Source organism: Martes martes (genome assembly GCF_963455335.1).
Source record: "Martes martes genome assembly, chromosome: 18".
NCBI classification, from domain to species: domain Eukaryota; kingdom Metazoa; phylum Chordata; class Mammalia; order Carnivora; family Mustelidae; genus Martes; species Martes martes.
This window is the reverse complement of record NC_137906.1, coordinates 8,929,541-8,949,193: the sequence shown is the minus strand read 5'-3', so window position 1 is coordinate 8,949,193 and position 19,653 is coordinate 8,929,541. Positions and strand designations below refer to the sequence as shown.

The 19,653-nt window shown below is 39.7% G+C and overlaps 1 protein-coding gene across 7 annotated transcripts in view; it reads left to right on the top strand.

The window, feature by feature from the left end:
- LOC308359174 (cytochrome P450 3A12-like) overlaps nucleotides 1-19,653 on the top strand; it is a 73,023-nt gene that overhangs the window by 41,476 nt on the left and 11,894 nt on the right. For 4 of the 7 annotated variants that reach the window (XM_080829940.1, XM_080829942.1, XM_080829941.1 and 1 more), the window contains 6 exons: nucleotides 4,867-4,980; nucleotides 5,778-5,881; nucleotides 7,389-7,537; nucleotides 13,466-13,593; nucleotides 14,644-14,710; nucleotides 18,292-18,452. In XM_080829940.1, the coding sequence (XP_080686066.1) occupies nucleotides 4,867-4,980; nucleotides 5,778-5,881; nucleotides 7,389-7,537; nucleotides 13,466-13,593; nucleotides 14,644-14,710; nucleotides 18,292-18,452 (723 nt within the window). Of the gene's footprint in view, nucleotides 1-1,097; nucleotides 1,187-4,866; nucleotides 4,981-5,777; nucleotides 5,886-7,388; nucleotides 7,538-13,465; nucleotides 13,594-14,643; nucleotides 14,711-18,291; nucleotides 18,453-19,653 lie in introns of all 7 variants that reach the window. The other 3 variants (XM_080829944.1, XM_080829945.1, XM_080829946.1) reach the window with 2 other exon arrangements.

Genomic DNA, 19,653 nt, shown 5'->3' with positions numbered 1-19,653 from the left:
TTAAGAGTCTCTTATGGTTTGTTTCCCTCTCTGGTTTCATCTAGTTTCCTTTTTCTCTCCCTTCCCCTATGATCCTGTGTCTTATTTCTCAAATTCCTCTTATCAGTGAGATCATATGATACTTGTCTTTCTCTGATTGACTTATTTCACTTAGCATAATACCCTCTAGTTCCATTCAGGTCGTTGCAAATGGCAAGATATCAGGGGGTTTTGATGGCTGCATAATATTCTGTTGTATATATAGAGAAAGAGAAATGTGGTTGATTTTTGTGTGTTGATCTTATTTTCTACAACTAGCTTAGCTCATTTATTAGATGCAGAAGTGTTCTCTTTTATATTCCTTAAGATTTTCTGCATTGACAATTATGTCACCTAAAATAGGATCACTACGATTTTTATCTTTCCAATCTGTATACCTTTTTTTCTTTGTTTCCCCTCTTGCGCTAGCTAGAATTTCCAATGAGATTTTAAATAAGAGCAGCGAGAATGGACATTTCGTCTTGTTCCTGATCTTAAGGGGAAGCATTCGGTCTTTCAGCAATTAAAAATTTTTTGTTTATTTATTACAACTAAAAGTATATATTTTAAAGGTGCACAGTGGGCTGTTGTAATGTATGTATTTACATTTTGAAATGATAAACACAAATGAATTAACATAACCGTTACCACCCAGAGTTACCTTTATGTAAGATGTAATATATAAGATCTATGTAAGATCTACTTTTTTTTTAGCAAATTCAAGTTTACACTTCAGTGTTTACTATGGTCACCATGCAGTACATTTAGTCTTCAGATATTTTTCTTCTTATAACCAAAAGTTTGTACCATTTGATTAACAACTGCCCTTCACCCCCCTCTCTAGGTTCTCATAACTATCATTCTACCCTCTGTTACTGAGCTTGGTTTTATTTTTAGATTTCACTTATAAGTGAGATCATACAGTATCTATCTGTCCTCTGTGTCTGATTCAGTTGTACTTATTAGCATGTTGTCCTCCAGGTTTATCCATGTTTTTTGGAGAGCACAGGATTTCTTTCTTTTTAAGACAAAGATATTCCATTTTCTTTTCTTTTTTTAATTTAATTTTATTTTTTCAGTGTTCCAAGATTCATTGTTTATGCATCACACCCAGTGCTCCATACAAATTCCATGTTCTCTATGCATTCATCTGTCCGCTTACATTAAGGTATATATTAATGGGTAAGGATTTACTATTGCATTTCATTAGTCCAAGTTTTTCATAGATCACTTGTTCCTTCTTCCTGTCTTCCTTTGTGATTTCATGGGTGTTTTTTATGGGGGAATGCTTTCATTCCTTTATTTTTGCCTTTTCCATATCTGCTCTAGGTTTTTGCTTTGCAGTTACCAAGAGGCTTACATGAAACTTTTTATAGTCTTATAGATATAGCACCCTGTTTTAAGCTCATAAGAACTTAACTTTGGGGACGCCTGGGTGGCTCAGTGGGTTGGGCTACTGCCTTCAGCTCAGGTCATGATCCCGGGGTCCTGGGATCGAGTCCTGTGTCGGGCTCCTTGCTTGGCGGGGAGCCTGCTTCTCTCTCTGCCTCTGCCTGCCACTCTGCCTGCTTGTGCGCACTTGCTCGCTCTCTCTGACAAATAAATAAATAAAATCTTTAAAAAAAAAACTTAAGTTTGTTCTCATTCAAAACCTCAGGGCTTTTACTCCCCCTCTATTTTATGTATTTGAAGTCACAATTTACATATATTTATACTGTGTATCCATAAACAAATTCTTATAGTTATTGGTATTTTTAATTGTTTTATCTTTTATACTTGAGTTATAAGTGATTTGTATGTCACCATTACAATATGACTGTATTCTGAATTTGAGTATATATTTACATTTACCAGTGAGTTTTGTACTTTCATATGATTTCATGTTACTAGTAAGTGTCCTTTCTTTTCACCTCGAAGAACTCCCTTTAGTGTTTCTTGTAAGGCAGCTTTAGTGGTGATGAAATTTTCCACTTGTGTTTGTCTGGAAGGGACTTTCTCTCTCCTTCATTACCTGCTTTTCCAGGTAAATTATTTGTGGTTGCTAATGTTTGATTTTTGGTTTTTTGTTTGCTTGTTTGTTTCTTTTACGACTTTGAATATTTTATTTCACTCTCTTTTGGCTTTCAAGATTTCTGCTGCTAGATCCACTGAGTAGACTTGTAGGTGTTCCCTTGTCTGTGGTGAGCTCCTTTTTTTTTTTTGCTGCTTTCCGGGTTCTCTGTCTTTGATTTTTGACAGTTTTTTATAACATGTCTTGGTGAAGTCTTTTTGGGATTCAATCTGATTGGGGACATTTATTTTTTTTTATTAAGTTATGTTAGTCACCGTACAGTACATCATTAGTTTTTGATGTAGTGTTCCATGATTCATTGTTTGCGTATAAAACCCAGTGTTCCATGCAATACGTGCCCTCCTTAATACCCATCACTGGGCGAACCCATTCCCCCACATCCTCTCCCGTAAAACCCTCAGTTTGTTTCCCGGAGTCCATAGTCTCTCATGGTTCGTCTCCCCCTCTGATTTCCACCCCCCTTCATTTTCCCTTCCTTTTCCTAATGTCCTCCATGCTATTCCCTAAGTTAATTATGCTGAGTGAAATAAGTCAAGCAGAGAAGGACAATTATCATATGGTTTCACTTATATGTGGAACGTAAAGAATAGTGTGGAGGACGTTTGTTGACTGGGGACCTTTAACCTTCATAGTCCAGATTTCTATATATTTCCCTAGATTTGGGAAGTTTCCAGCCATCGTTCCTTTAAGTAAGCATTCTGCCCACTAAATTTTGTCCTAGTAGGACTCCCCTAATGTATTGTTTCACTTGATGGTGTCCTGTAAATCCTGCAGACTTTCTTCCCCCAGTTATTTTCATGTTTTTCCCTGGCTCTGACTGTGTAACTTCAAACGCAGAGAAGTGCGATTGGCTCAGGCAGTTGGGGTCCACAACATCAGCAAGTGCACGGTCCATAGGAGCAAGAGCTGTGGGGGCCCATCGTGGCTATGTTGCTATTTGCCTGTTCAGTAGCACCTCCAGATACAGCGTCAGTGGACTGGGGCAGGCAGAATGGTGGCCAAGGTTGGTGCTGCACACACATTTACCTGTGGGCACTGAATGGAGGCACATGCCCCAGATGCGGGCTAGGCCCAGCAGCAGGGGCCAAGGACAGATGCAGGCACATAGGTAGCACTGAGTGCTGTCTGTCTGCACTCATGTGACTTCAGGGGCTAGCAACTGTTGCATGCATGGCGCTGGGGCTTGTGACCGAAGTTCAGGCTGGCAAAGTACAGGGTTTAGCTGTGGACTCATGTGGCAGTGCGGTCCAGTGACAGGAGTCAGGTCTGGCCTTAGGCACCTGAGAAGCTGCTGGGGCCTGGGCTGGTGTTGTACCTATGTCCAGTCACAGAGGCCAGGGTGGCTTCTGGTGCAATTTCCAGGGCTCAGGGTGCTGATGGTGGTGCTGGCTGAGGCAAGTCCAGTAGGGGCAGAGGGAGCAGAGCTGGAGTCTGTGAATATGAAAACCTGTGAGACCATCAGCAGCAAAATCTTAGAGGCTGCACGGTGCTGTACCTGCTGTTGGTTCCTTAGCAGCTCAGGCTGCTAGGGTCTTCTGCAGAACAGGACACAGAGAAACATGGTCGCTCGTGCCAGGCGGCTAATGCTGGTAGTCCTGTCCCTCTTTGTTCCTAGCTGTGTCTAGATGTGTCAGCCATGCCAGTCTCTGGGTGGGGTGAAACCAAAGTGCATCATTTGTACCATGCCCTGAAGGGGTGGGGCCAATGGCCACTCGCCCTTCTGCCCATTTACCAGGAAAGGGAACTATCTCAGGTCAGAGGTTGTCCTCTTGGTGCTGAGCAGTGCCGGCCTGGGTCATGGGGTGGTGCAGGCAAAATGAAGCTAATGAGTCTAATCTCCCTACTTTTCTTGTAAAGTTCTTCTCAAGAGTTTTGCCCCACTGTGTTGTTGAAACTCCTTCAATGGACCCCTAAGCTCTTAAGCCTGTTTTTGTGGATAGCTGTCTGATTTTTGTCCTTTGTGGGGTGACAGAGGCTGGAGTGTCCTGTTCCATCATCTTCGTGATATCACGTCAGTCTTTCCTCATGGAGGTGATGTTGGATGTAGGGTTTTAGATGCTCTTTATTAAGCAGAGAAAGTTCCTTCTGTTCTTTGTGAGTTTTTATCATGAGCGCATAGAGTTTGGGAAGATGGGGGAAAGATTGGAGATAGTTAGCTTGGTAGGCCAGTCCCAAGCTGAGAAATAGAATTATCTCTTTTTCCTTCTGTCCCTTTGGAGAAATACAGGGGGAAAAGATCTCCATGTAACTGTACCATTTCTTCACAATAACATATAGATTCCTAATGGTTTTAATCTTCAGTGCTATTTTTTTAAAGAATCACCATATCAAGACATCTGTTTTTCCAGACGCACATGCTGTACGTATATGTAAAGACTGAACTGCTCTGAGGCAACATGCATTGCCAGTCTATTTGGTTGCCTTCCATCTTTGCAATTCTACTCTGCATAGCTTAAGAGAATGTACTAGGTGTTAATTGTGTGTGTTCCCCTAGAGATATAGTTTCCCTACCAAATTATTCCATACCATATTTATATTGGAAAGGAAAGTGGGACATAAAAGCTGGGAAGAATATCAGGTGGCTGGATGCCTCCTTCAGCCTTGCAGGAAGCTAGGCATTTCGGATAAATATCTATTAAGCATCTAGCATATGGCCTACTATTAAGTAGGCAGTCACTAGATATTTGGTGAGTAATTCATACCTATTTAACATATTTTCTACAAACTTGGAGATCTTCAAAACTTATGTGGGGTAAAATGTGTTTTTCTTTGACTAGTTTCTTGGTCCAGTGGGATTTATGAAAAATTCTGTCTCTATGTCTGACGATGAAGAATGGAAGAGAATACGAACATTGCTGTCTCCAACCTTCACCAGTGGAAAGATCAAAGAGGTAAGAAAGAAGAGGATTTCAATTAAAAAGTTAAGGAATACATCTGGGGACAGGTAGGAAATAAGAACATATTCCATTTCTAGGGAGTAGTCTGCTATATTTGGGCTTCCTAAAAATGGTCTTTTCTCTTTCTGTCCTAGAAAACACATGATAAGATTTGTCATTAAATGTCTCTTACTCTGGCTGACTTATTTTGCTTAGCATAATACACTCTAGTTCCATCTACATTATTGCAAATGGCAAGATTTCATTCTTTGTGAAGGCTGAATAATATTCCATTATGTATATATACCACATTTTTTTTTAAGGATCTCACTTATATGTGGAATTTAAGAAAGAAAAAAGATAAACATATGGGAATGGGAAAAAAGAAAAAAGGAGAGAGGGAAGCAAGCCATAAGTGACTCTTAAGGAGAGAATAAACTGAGGGTTGATGGAGGGAGGTGGGTGGGCTAGGGGCTAGATGGGTGATAGTTACTAAAGAGGGTACTTGTTGTGATGAGTACTGGGTGTTGTATGAAAGCGATGAGTCATTGAATTCTACTCCAGAAATCAATATTGCACTATATGTTGAGTAACACGATTTAAATTAATTAAACAATTAATTATATTATATTTTATATATTTTATATACTTATATATAATTTTTATATATAACTACTTAAAAATAAAAATAAAACAATTTTTAAAAATTGAGTAAACACGAATTAATTTTTTTAAAAGTCCCTTACTGCTCCATGTTTGTGAAAGCCAGATCATTCTGGGACTAGATTTTCCAATTTAACTTCAGGTGGTAGTATATTTTGTGTGTAGATGTTCCCCATCATTGGCCAGTATGGAGATATGTTGGTGAGAAACCTGAGGAAGGAGGCCGAGAAAGGCAAACCTATCAACTTAAAGAGTAAGTAGGAGTCCAGCTGCTGGGATTCCAACTCTGTCACGACACTTTCCAGCTGCTGCCGTAAAGCCCAGTTCTCACTGTTGAGTTACTCCAGCAAACAAGCTGAAGTAGGCGTGTGGTGTTAAACTCCGATGGGCGAGCCACGAAGAGGTAGCTCACTTAGAAAGGCAGAAGAGAGGGGCGCCTGGGTGGCTCAGTGGGTTAAAGCCTCTGCCTTCAGCTCAGGTCATGATCTCAGGGTCCTGGGATCAAGCCCCACATCGGGCTCTCTGCTCAGCCGGGGGCCTGCTTCCCTTCCTCTCTCTCTGCCTGCCTCACTGCCTACTTGTGATCTCTCTCTGTGTCAAATACATGAATAAAAATCTTTTTTAAAAAAAGGCAGAAGAGAAAGCATTGGCTCCTGCTTTTGAGAGCAAGGATTAAATTATCTACTTAATTGTCACTTTGGTTATTCTGGAAGACCAAAACACATTCTTGAAATGAAGAAACAGAATTGTACCAAAGTTTTGAAAGTAGAATGTGTGCAGTGGTGGGAGGGGAAGGTACATGTTGGCAGGCAGTGGGTGGGGTGGAAAGTTACAAGGGGAATGGGAACAACTTTAAAAAGTTTCATGATTTTTTTTGTGGATATTTGCAAAATGCTAAATATTAACTTTTATTACCACTTTTCCTTCCTTCAACCTCAAAAGAGCTAAAGTCTTATACACAGGGTATGGGTAGTCATTTATCATCTAAATTTGGATATTTTTTAATCATGCAGGAATAACTGGCATACACTGGGTTGTCCTGTGAAAACTAGGAACATAGGATCACTTAGTTATGGGCTTCCATGAACCAGTTTTGGAGTGATCTACTATTTTTCTGGGAACATTCAGAGTTCTTACATTTTCCAGAAGTGAGTGCGTCCTCAGGGCAATCTCAGATCGGTGGAGATGAGACAGAGTGGGTCTTTCAGGAGCCTTAGCAGGGGTGTAGAGAAGAAGGGATGGTGTTCCTGGCAGCACAGAACAGGGTGTTGGTGTTCAATAATGTGCTGAAGAGGAATCCGCTCTGAGCATAGATACTGTGGTGAGAGAAGATCCAGATCAGTTTCACAGTTCAAGACTCCATGAGGAAGAATTTATTATCCCACCATTTGTCCTGCTCAGACATAGTACTTATCCACCTTCTGCTGCCCATACTCAAAACACACTACTGTAATTTGTCTGACTTTGGGTCTCTATCCCTCCATGACTGAGCTCCTTGAACTCAGAGGTGTGTCTAACATGTCACAGTGTCCCCATCACCGCTAGCACAAGGCAGCTGCATCACTGGCACCTCACGAGCACCTCATGAGTGAGTGTGATGGCATCTAGGCTCTTCAGATGATGCAGCAGCTGGTTCTGAATGTGTGGTTTTTGCCTTGTCTGGACATCGGAATCTACGTGCACTTTTTGCTGCATGTGTTGGATTAAGATAGTAAAGAGGTGGTGATTTTAATCACACACGTTTTTTCTTTCTCTCACAGCATCTTTGGGGCCTACAGCATGGATGTGATTACCAGCACATCGTTTGGAGTGAACATTGATTCCCTCAACAACCCAAAGGATCCCTTCGTGGAAAATGCCAAGAAGCTCTTCAGATTTGAGTTCTTTGACCCACTTTTGTTCTTAATATGTATGTGCACTCCTGTTTTTTCTTCTGTCTTTCTCTTCCCTTCCTTTTCTTCCTTGCTTCCTCCCTCTCTTCCTTCACTTTTTCCTTTCTTTCTACAATAGCTTTATTGAGATATAATTCACTTACTATATATGTTACCCATTTAGCATGTAAAATTCATGGTTTTTATGGCCTCAGTATCTATCAATGAATGAATGTAGAAAATGTGTACACACACACACACACGTATATACATACATACACAATGAAATCTATTTAGCCATAACAGGAAGGGGATCCTGTATTTGTGACAACATGGATGGAACTTAAATAAGTTAGAGGAAGACAGGGACACCTGGGTGGCTCAGTTGGTTAAGCTGCTGCCTTCGGCTCGGGTTGTGATCCCAGGGTCCTGGGATCGAGTCCCACATCAGCTCCTTGCTCAGCGGGGACCCTGCTTCCCCCTTCCCCTCTGCCTGCTTCTCTGCCTACTTGTGATCTCTCTCTCTCTCTCTCTGTCAAATAAATAAATAAAATCTAAAATAATAATAATAAGTTAGAGGAAGGCAAATTCTGTATGAGCTTACTTCTGTACGGAATCAAACACCCTCCCAACACCGAAACCAACTTCATAGAAAAACAAGGTGAGATTTGTGGTTATTAGAGGCAGGAGTTCCGGGGGGTGGGAATTGAATGAAGGTGATGAGAAGGTACAAAGTTTCAGTTATAAGATAAAAAAGTACTGGCTTGTAATATACAACAGGATAAGTATAGTTAACACAGCTGTATGAAGTGTTTGAAAGTTGCTACCAGAGTAGATCCCAGAAGTTCTCATCACAAGGATTAAAAAATTTTATTTTGCCTATACCCCTGGGGATAAAAATACATTATATGTTTATTAAAATAAAAAAAAAATAAAAAAAAATTATTTTGTAAATACATGAGATGATGGACATGTTATTGTGGTAATCATCTCTTGATATGTGTATGTCAAAGCCTTATTCAGTATACCTTAACTTGTATAATACTGTATATCTGTAAACTCAAACTGAAAAAAAAAATGGTTTTGGTGCATTCAAAAATATGAGCAACTATTACTATAGTCAATTGTTAGACCATTGTTGTCAACTCAGAAATCTGTATTTTTTACTATCACTACCTACATTCCTTAGTCCTACGCAGCCAGTAATCTACTTTCTGTCTTAATAGATTTGCCTCTCCTGGACTCTTCCCAGAGACGGAACCATAGAACATCTGATGTTTGTGGCTGCCTTCTTTCATTAGTGTAATGTGTTCAAGGTTTATCCATGTGGCACCATGCATCAGTACCTTCTTTCTTTTTATGGCCAAAAATATTCCATTTTGAGGACATACTGCATTTTATTTATCCTTTCATCATTTGATGGACATTTGGGTTGTTTCCAGCTCTTGGCTATTGTGGATAATGGTGCTATCCACATTCACGCACAGGTTTTTGCTTGATTACCTGTTTTCAGGTCTCTTCAGAATGTACTCAGGGGTGGAATTGCTAAGGTATGTAGTTAATTCTGTGTTTAAGTTAATAAGGAACTGCCAAACTATTTTCCATAATAGCTACACCATTGTACATTCCCAGTAGTAAAGTGTGAAGTTTCTGATTTCTCTGTCCTTTCCAACACTTGGCCAACACTTTTCTGTCTTTTTAAATGATGTCTCCTTAATGATCCACCTTAGTGGGTGTGCTCTTGTTTTGCATTTTCTTTTTTTTTTAAGATTTTATTTATTTCAAAAAAAGATTTTATTTATTTATTTGACAGATAGCGATCACAAGTAAGCAGAGAGGCAGGCAGAGTGAGAGCCCAACATGGGGCTTGATCCCAGGACCCTGAGATCATGACCTGAGCCGAAGGCAGAGGCTTAACCCACTGAGCCACTCAGGTGCCCCTGTTTTGCATTTTCTAATGGCTAGTGAGGTTGAACCACTTTTTATATGCTTGTTGGCCAAGTTTTTAAAATTTCTTTTCAGTGTTCCAGAATTCATTGTTTATGCACCACACCCAGTGCTCCATGCAATACGTGCCCTCCATAATACCCACCGCCTTGGTGTCATATCTAAGAATTCATTGCAAAATCTGAGGTCATGAACACGCCTGAGTTTTCTTCTAAGAATTTTGTAGTTTTAGCTCTCATGTTTGGGTCTTTGATTCCTTTTGGGTTCATTTTTGTATAAGGTAAGAATTCAACTTCATTCTTTTGCATGTGACTATCCTCTTGTCTCAGCACCATTTTTTGTAAAGACTGTCTTTCTCCATTGAATGGTCTCAGAAACCTTCTCAAAATTCCACTGACCAAAAACACATAGGTAAATTTTTGGAGTCTAAATTCAGGTCCACTGATCTGTATTCCTATCTCTGTGCCAGTACCACATTACCGTGATTATCATAGCTTTGTGGTAAGTTCTGAAATGAGAACCTGGAGTTCTACAACATTATTCTTCTCATTTTTCAAGGCTGTTTTTGGCTATTCTGGGTCACTTACAATTCCCTATGAATTTTAAATTTAGAATGCCGATTTCTACAAAGTACCCTGCTAGGATTCTGACAACAGAATGCATTAATCTGTAGATCAATTCAGGAAATCTTGCCATCTCGACAATGTTACGGTTTCGGATCCGTGAACATGTGATGTTTCTCCATTTACATATCTTCTGTAATTTTTCTCAACAATTTTTGTAGTTTCCAGAACATAAGTTTTGCACTTCTTTTGTGAAAGTTATCCTTAAGTATTTTATTGTTCTCGATGTTACTCTAAATGGAGTTTTATTCTTAATTTCACTTTTGGATTGTTCATTGCAGCATATAGACATACAATTGATTTTGTATGCGGATCTTGTATCCTGAAACCCTGCTAAACTTTATCAGTTCTAAAGATTTTTAGTTCATTCCTCCAGATTTTCTGTATACAACATCATGTTATCTGATAATACAGATGGTTTTAGTTCTTATTTCTTTTTTTTTTTAAGATTTTATTTATTTATTTATTTGACAGACAGAGATCACAAGCAGGCAGAGAGGCAGGCAGAGAGAGAGGGAAGCAGGCTCCCCACTGAGCAGAGAGCCCGATGCGGGGCTCGATCCCAGGACCCTGAGATCATGACCTGAGCTGAAGGCAGAGGCTTAACCCACTGAGCCACCCAGGTGCCCCTACTTCTTTATTTCCTATACAAATGTCTTTTATTCTTTTTCTTGCCTACTTCCCCAGCTAGCACCTTTAGTACAGTGTTGAATAGAAGTAGCAATAGGCACTAAAACAAGGCAAATCCTTGTTTTGTTTTTAATCTTAGGGGGAAATGCCCAGTCTTTCACTGTTAAGTATGGTGTTAGCTATGAGCTTTTCATGGATGCCCTTTAATAGACTGAGAATATTCCTTTCTATTCCTAGTTTGATGAGTGTAATTATTGCAAAAGGGTATTGCGTTTCTGTCAAATACTTTTCCACACTTATAGAGATGATTATGTTGTTTTTGTGTTTTATTCTGTTTATTCTGTTGATATAGTGTATTACACAAACTGACATTGCTGGGATAAACCCCTCTTGGTTATGGTATATCCTTCCTTTGTTTGGTGTGTTGCTGGGTTCAGTTTGCTAGCGTTTTGCTGAGGGTTTGTGCATCCGTGTCATAAGATACATTGGTCCATAGTTCTCTTTTGCCATGATACCTTTGTCTGTTTTTAGTATCAGGGTAATGCCTCTCTCATAGAGTATGTCTGGAAATACTATGTCCTCCTCTCTTTGGGGAAGGATTTGTTCAGAATTGGTGTTGATTCTACTTTCAATATTTGGTAGTAGAGTTTCTTCACTACTAACTCAATGTTTTACTTGTCTTTAAGATTGTCTACTTTTTTATGTCTGTTTCCTGTGTGTATCTCCCTGGGAATTTTTTTGTTTCATCTAAGCTACCTAATCTATTAGCATGCTCTTGTTCGTAGTAGTACAAGATACCACCATATGATTGTGAGATACCACCTCACACCAGTCGGAATGGCTAAAATTAACAAATCAGGAAACAACAGATGTTGGCGAGGCTGTGGAGAAAGGGGAATCCTCTTACAATGCTGATGGGAATGCAAAATGGTGCAGACACTCTAGAAAACAGTATGGAGGTTCCTCAAAAAGTTGAAAATAGAGCTACCCTATGACCCAACAATTGTACTACTAGGTACTTACCCAAAGGATACAAAAAGGGGCACCTGCACCCCAATGTTCATAGCAGCAATGTCCACAATAACCAAACTGTGGAGAGAGCCAAGATGTCCATCGATAAGTGAATGGATAAAGAAGGTGTGGTATATATATACAATGGAATATTACTCAGTCATCAGAAAGGATGAATAATTACCACTTACATCGACATGGGTGGACCTGGAGGGTATTATGCTGAACAAAATAAGTCAATCACAGAAAGACAATTATCATATGGTTTCACTGATATGTGGAATATAATATGGATCATAGGGGATCCTATGGATTCTATGGATCAAAGAGGATCATAGGGGAAGGGAGGGAACACTGAATGGGAAATCATCAGAGAGGGAGGAGAAAAACCATGAGAGACTTTTATCTACAGGAAACAAACTGAGGGTTGCTGGAGGGGAAGTAGGTGGTGGGATGGGGTAATTGGGTAAAGGGCATTAAGGGGAAGGCATGTGATGTGATAAGCACTGGGTATTACATGCAATTGATGAATCATTGATCTCTGCTTCTGAAACTAATAATATACTATATGTTAGTTAATTGAATTTAAATAAAATAAAAAATTTTTAATGAAAAATAAAACCTTTTTGGACGCCTGGGTGGCTCAGTTGGTTAAGCGGCTGCCTTCGGCTCAGGTCATGATCCCAGCGTCCTGGGATCGAGTCCCACATCGGGCTCCTTGCTCGGCAGGGAGCCTGCTTCTCCCTCTGCCTCTGCCTACCACTCTGTCTGCCTGTGCTCGCTCTCTCTCTCTCTCTAACAAATAAATAAATTAAAAAAAAAAATTTTAAAAAAAAAAAAAAGAAAAATAAAACCTTTTTAATGTTAGTACAAATCTCCCCTTTCATTTCAGATGATAGAATTTGAATCTTTTCTCCTTTTCTCTTGATCATCTAGCTAAAGGTCTTTTGATAGAAATCAGCCTTGGTTTCCTTGATTTTTTTTTCCTATTGTTTTTTATTCTTCATTTCATGAGTTTCTCCTCTTGTCTCTATTATTTGCTTCCATCTTCTTGCTTAATATGCAGTTTGGTCTTATTATTTCAGCATGTTTAAGATGGAAAGTTAGGTTGTTGATTTTATATCTTTGTTCATTTTGAATGTAGACATATAGCAATTTTTCTCTCTGGTAACTGCTTTTGCTACATCCCTTGAGTTTTGGTATATCATACACATTTTATCAGTATCCAAGGAATTCCTAAGTGCCCTTTTGATTTCTTCTTTGAAGCATTGTTATATAGGAGTGTCTTGTTTAATTTCCACATACTTGTGAATTTCCTAATGTTCTTTCCATTCTTGATTTCTAATTTTATTCTATTGTGGTTGAAGGGCATACTCTGCATTATTTGCATTCTTACAACAATTTCTTAAATGGTACAATTAATTGAAGTAGCATATCATGGTCTGGTTTATCCCAAGAGGCTCTAGTCCAAAAGATAAAAGGCTAAGAGATCCAGGAATGTTCTCCTGTTCCTTTAGTCATTCCAGAGATATCCAAGAGGCTGCTGATCTCACTACTGTAGTGGTGGCCCTTACGTATGATTTGCACCGGTTTAGTCCTTGGCTTGAAAGTTGGAGGAAAGGTCATAGAGGGAATGACTCCTAGTTTCAGTAACTCATTGTGTCTTTTGCTTTTCTAATTGATAGACCAAATTATAATTGCTCTGGGTAAATTTTCCATTTTCATTGTGCTTTCCGTTGTTCTTTTTCCTTACAGTACTCTTTCCATTCCTTACCCCGGTTTTTGAAATATTCAATATCTCTGTGTTTCCGAAGAGTGTTACTGATTTTTTTACAAAATCTGTAAAAAGGATGAAAGAAACTCGTGTCAAAGATGAACAAAAGGTAAATCTGTTGATCGTTAACATGCAGTATTTTACTTTTTGATAATTGAGCTGTGTGCATCTGATGTGTGCTCTTCTATGTGTTTTTTAAGGTGGATAGAGAACTGCAGTATTCAGATCAGAAGAGTTCTATCATTTTGGGCAGAATGAAGAAGGTGGAGGTTGAGGGAAGGAAATAAGCAAATGAGCCAAAGAGACAACAATTAAAATTAGTAATAAGCATGGCAATTAGTATGTCACTGCATAAAATTTGTTGAGAGAAAAACTACCACTTCCCCTCAATAAATTGTCAAAGGATAAAAATCACCATGTAAAAATCATTTTCTGGGTAGTATAATTTTGCCATATCTTATATTGGCAGAAATCCCTTCAATTTCAAGCCTTTACTTCAGACATTCTCCAGTGAAGTTCCTATCAGACACTTGGTGTCTGTGTTAAATTTGAACCTGTGATAGTCTGGAAGGGGCAGGAGACTGCAAGATGGCTGAGCCCGCTTTGCCTTCCTGAGACCTGACAGCCAGAACAAGGATGTATGTAGGACAGGGGTACAGGGCTGGGTGCCTCAGGATGTCACTGAAGATTCTAGAGTTCTGGAAGTGTGGGGCACTGGAAGATGCTGACACAGAGGCTGCTGGTGGACTGAGCAGAGGTCAGGGGATTGATCTATGTGGCCATTCATTAAGAATTGAAGCTGGAGAAAAAAAGAACTGAAGTCAGGGACTTTCTCCTGAGGAACCAGGCATGACAGGAGAGGGAGCAGACAACTCTTTGGCCAGAAAGCTGTGTTCAAAAACCAGACGAGCTGAAGATCAGAGAGGGCAAGGACCAAAAATCAGTTGGACGTGATGGCTGGATTCCTATCAGAGAAACATTCTGCTCTGCAAGTTTCATAACTGGATTTTTTTTTCACTGATGATTCAGACAACACTATTCAGACTTCTGGCCATAAAGGGGCAATATTCTCAGGAAAGAAGTTAGATACCGCACCCCTGATTTATTTCTGACTTCATAAGTGACATTTTATCATTGAAACTTCTCTTTCTACTTCCAGCACCGAGTGGATTTTCTCCAACTGATGATTGACTCCCAGAATTCTAAAGAAACAGACACCCATAAAGGTGAGCAAGGAGAGCTTCCGAGGGCCAGCAATGGGGAGGTTCAGAGGCAAGGGGTGGTTCTGAGATGTGGAGGAAGATTTTAGCAGATGGAATTTCTGCAAATTGAAGAAAGACAAATGTTCAGATACAAATGGTAGCCAGAACCACTTTCCAGAAGCATGCAGCCGCAACTCTGTTCGGTACTTGAAGGGCAGCCATAAACACGGCAAACAGTGGTCTGGTCTACATCAGAGCTTTTGGGGAGCTTCCTTCCAATGTCAATTATCTGGTCAAATCAGACCCTCTGAATAGGAACCTCTACCTGGAAATTTGCATCAAGTCTTTTATCACATCAGGAGGCACTTGGGCCCAGTGTTGGTGACCTTCACCTGGAACACTTGGTTGAACTTGTGTTCACTACCTTAATGTACTATAAAGTTTTATTTTTCATTTTGTAATTAAGAAGTGACTGGTGCAAGATGCCTTTGAGACTGTGTAAATACTGTGTTTTTCTTCAAACATTCATCTACTACTTTTATCATCCATGGATGGTATTTAACTGAAACCATTATTCCTATAATGGCTTCAAAATGGTGACTTTCTAATTCCATCATTTCTTCTACATTTATGGGTGATAGTCCATTATAAGGGAGTTTCACGTTCGCTCTCATTAATTTATTTATGTCAGTATGATCTCATATATTGCTAACTTAGTTTCTTAAATCATTCTTTATTAGGATCCTCAAATTCGCTCAGGTTTGTCCATTGGAAGCCCTTGCAAGTGAGATCCTGTGTGCTTTCTTCTCTTTTTTCATTTCTTTTTTCTCTTTTTCTTTTCTTTTCTTTCTTTTTTGGGGTTTTTGTTTTGTTTTGTTTTGTTTTGAGTAGATTTTTAATAACAGTTTTAGATTCAAGCAATATTGAGTGAAAGGCACAGAGATTTCCAATATTTTCCACCTGCACACAGCCACCCCCACTTTCAAAATCTCTCCGCATGTGGTAATTTTGTCACAATCAGTATACGTACAATGACACATTATTACCATTTAAGTCCATAGTTTAAATTAGGATTTATTGTTGATGTGGTATTTCTGTGAGTTTTGACAAATTTGTAATGGTGCATATCTACCATTATAGTACATAGAGTCCCCTGTGTCCTTTTCACAGATTACTTTATGAGCACTTCTTGCTTCTGACATAAGACATTCCAGGTCTCCCTTTTACTTCCCCTGATGAGCCTTGAAATCAGCCATTACTTCAAGGAGCTCTGTTTCCTTTTAGTGAGAATGGTATTTAGAAAACAAACTCTGGGATGCATGGGTGGCACAGTCAGTTGAGCATCTGACTCTTGGTTTAAACTCAGGTCACGATCTCATGGATCATAGGATCAAGCTCCGCATCTGGCTTTGGCTCGTCGGGGAATCTGCTTGGAGATTCTCTCCCTCTGTCCCTAGCACACATGTGTGTGCTTTCTCTTTCTGTAAAATAAATGAATGAATTTTAACGTTAAAAAAAAAAAAGAAGAAACCAAAACCTGGGATCTAGCCGCGCTCATTGCTGTTAGGGTTGCTTTTTTTTTCTAGATCCTCTCAGTGAACCAGGCTAATCACATCAAATATATATTAGACAGGAATGATAAACCTAAATATTTCTTTATATCTCCATAACCAGTGATTGTAGACATGCTCTCTGTCTCCCAAATAAAAGCCTTGATTTATCATTTCTTTCAATGACAGAAACATTCCCATCATAGTTAACTTCAAGCTATCAAGGTTTCACAACCGTCTCACAAAATTCCTATATATTTAACAATTGATTCTGGAGAAAAAGGACAGCCTTACTCTATCACATCACTAAAATATATCTATACCTATGTATACATCTACCTCTATCTATCTATGTGTTTGGTTCAAGAAATTTTTGTGATGAAGGAAATACTCTATATCTGCCCTGTTCAGTACAGTGACCGTGGCACACATGTGGCTACTGAGCACTTGACCTGTAGTTAGTGCCTCTGAAGAGCTGAATCTTATATTGTGTTTAATGTAATCAATTAAAATTTATATTTAGATAGCCACATCTGGCAAATGGCCACCACATTGAGCAGTATAGATCTAAACTTTGAATGTCACTGGGTCCATGCTAAAGGAGGAAAGGTTGAGGAGGTTAGGATAGTTGAATTTATCCACAGTGACATCACAGAAAGTATCACTGAAAATCTGAAATCTGTAGATCTTTCTTACAATTCTGCTGTGTTGTTTCTAGTTGTGAATTTCATGTTTGTTGCAGGTGCTTTGTTCATTTCACTGCTCTAAGTATCTAAAGGTCCTAATCCAGTTCCAATCAAATAGGTTAGAGCCTGGGCAGTTTAGTTTCTACCAGGAGAAAATTAGATAGGCCAACTTACATATAGGGTGGAGCCATTCACTAAGGAAGGTGACATTCAGGCCTGACTGAATGAGCATTGCTCTATCTACTCACTGAATTCTGTTTCTCTGTATTTCATGCTGGCCAGTACCCTTCTATTGACTCATTCTTTCTTATGCTTTTTTTTCTAATTAACATAGAGTGTATTATTTGCCCCAGGGTACAGGTCTGTGAATCATCAGTCTTACAATGTACAGGACTCACCATAGCTCATACCCTCCCCAATGTCCATAACCCAGCCACCCTGTCCCCCCACCCAAAACCCCCCAGCAACCCCCAGGTTCTTTCCTGAGGTTAAGAGTCTCTTATGGTTTGTCTCCCTCCCTGGTCCCTTCTTATGCTCTTTTAATGGCATTAGTTACCCGGCATCAGTCTCCCCTCTTCTAGCTTCTAGTCTGTGTTACAGTTTCTGTACATAATCTGAGATCATCCACTTGAAGAGTAGTGGGCCCCAGGTCTTCTATTACCAGATTCCTCCCGAAGATATAATCCATGCATCTCATCACATTTTGTGAAAGCTCGGATTTTGGTTCCATTGTGCTAGGATGAGGTTTGAAATTCTGCATTTCCAATAAGCTCCCGGATGCTGTTGATGCTGCTGGTCCATGGAGCACACATTGGACAAAAGTTTTTCTGTAGCCCAATATTGTTCTAAGTTCCTGCCAAAATGTTTAGATAAAAGTTCATTGAATTTTCCTGACAATTAGGCCTTAGCATTGCATACTCTCTCAAAATAATAATAATAATAATAATAATAATAATAATAACAAGCTGTAGAAGAATGTAAATTTTTCCCAGGGAAGAATACTAGCCTGTGTTATGGCTAAGGTACTTTTAGGACTCTTCAGAGATAGATGGATAACACTACGTATGTGAGACAGAAATGCCATCTCCTGAAATTAGCCACCTGTGTTGGTGGAGAAGGTGGCATAAGCAGGAGCAGATGGCCAAAAATAGTTATAATCCTGGGGAATAAGCAGATCAAAACAACTTTTGCCTCTTTCTGGCTCTGTAGCATAGATATCAGAGTGCAAACCACTCCTAGTCTGATTCCGAATTGCTTTTACATATTTTCCCCCAAGGGATCTGGGAGTTTCATTTGGGTTTCTTGTCATCTGAACTGTGATGTTTTTCATTCACCAGCTTTAGCTAAAATGTCTTTCTTCTCCTCTTAGCTCTGTCTGATCTGGAGCTCGTGGCCCAGTCTATGACCTTTCTTTTTGCTGGCTACGACACCACTAGCACTGCTCTTTCCTTCTTGGCATATGAATTGGCCACTCACCCTGATGTCCAGCAGAAACTACAGGAGGAGATTGATGCGACTTTCCCCAGTAAGGTGAGCAGGTCATACCTGAGGAGGGAGGTCAGGATGAGCTCTGTGATGCCTTAGTAACAGAAGAACCCTCAAATCTTGTGGGTTTACATAGCAAAAGTTTACTTTTGACTCATATTCCCATGTTCACGATCGTATTAGTTGAGGATGGGAGTATTCAGTGATACAGGGTAAAGAGGCTCTGCTTTCTTATACCAGCATTATCTAGAACATGAAGACTTTATGTTGGCCGGAGAACAAAAAACTAGAGTTTTGCTCACTTGCTTTTCCAGTATTTGGCCCCAAACTGACATACAGATCCTCAGATCACAGCCCATTTGCAAAGTGGTTTCCCCTAAGGTCAGGTGGGCTGGGAACTATGGGGGCCTACATGGATCTTGGGTGAGCAGTAAGTGTCTATGCCCCGCACCCTCTGAAGGGTGAACTCTAATTAGCTCAACGTAACAAGTCAGAAACTGAGCTACAGAGACATAACATAACTTTCTTTCACATCACATACCTAGTGGTGAAAAACCCAAGCTCTACAAACCAGGTTGCCTGTATCCTGATGGAACTCATAACTCCTACAGTATTGGCTCTTAAATATAACACCAAGCAATAGACACAATTGCCCACAGTTTTCAGACCTCTGCGCAAACTGAAATTCTCTGCTTATGAAGACACCTGGCCTCTGGGACTGGAGCGGCTTACTTGGTTATTGTCAACCTTGACGCAACAACTATGAGACTCTTCCAGCAACAGAGGGTGGGGCTGAGGGTAGGGTTCTTGTTCCTTTACATCTTTCCCTAGAACTGAAATTGTGTACCGTGGTACCGTCTAATCTTATTCTTCTTTTCTCATATTTGTGTTAGAGAAGAACTCATTACTCCCCAGATTATGTATAGACCTTTTACATAATATAGTGCTTCTCTCCAAACTTTATATAGATAATCAAAAACTAGGAAGCAGGATATTTCAACTAGAAGACTTTATGTGGAATAGGGGATTTTTTCTGTTGTCCGTTCTCTTTCCTTGGTACAGATGTGTGGGCCCTCTTTTAAAAGCAAACAGTGACTTCAGCATATTCCAAGTAAGAGTAAGGGTTATAGGCTTTTAATCACTTTTGTTTACATGAGGAAGAATAACTACTACATGGTGGTGAGAGGGACTTTAGGCCCTGTTTGGGGGGTTGTCCCAGCGGTCTCCCCTTGTGACTTGTGTCCCT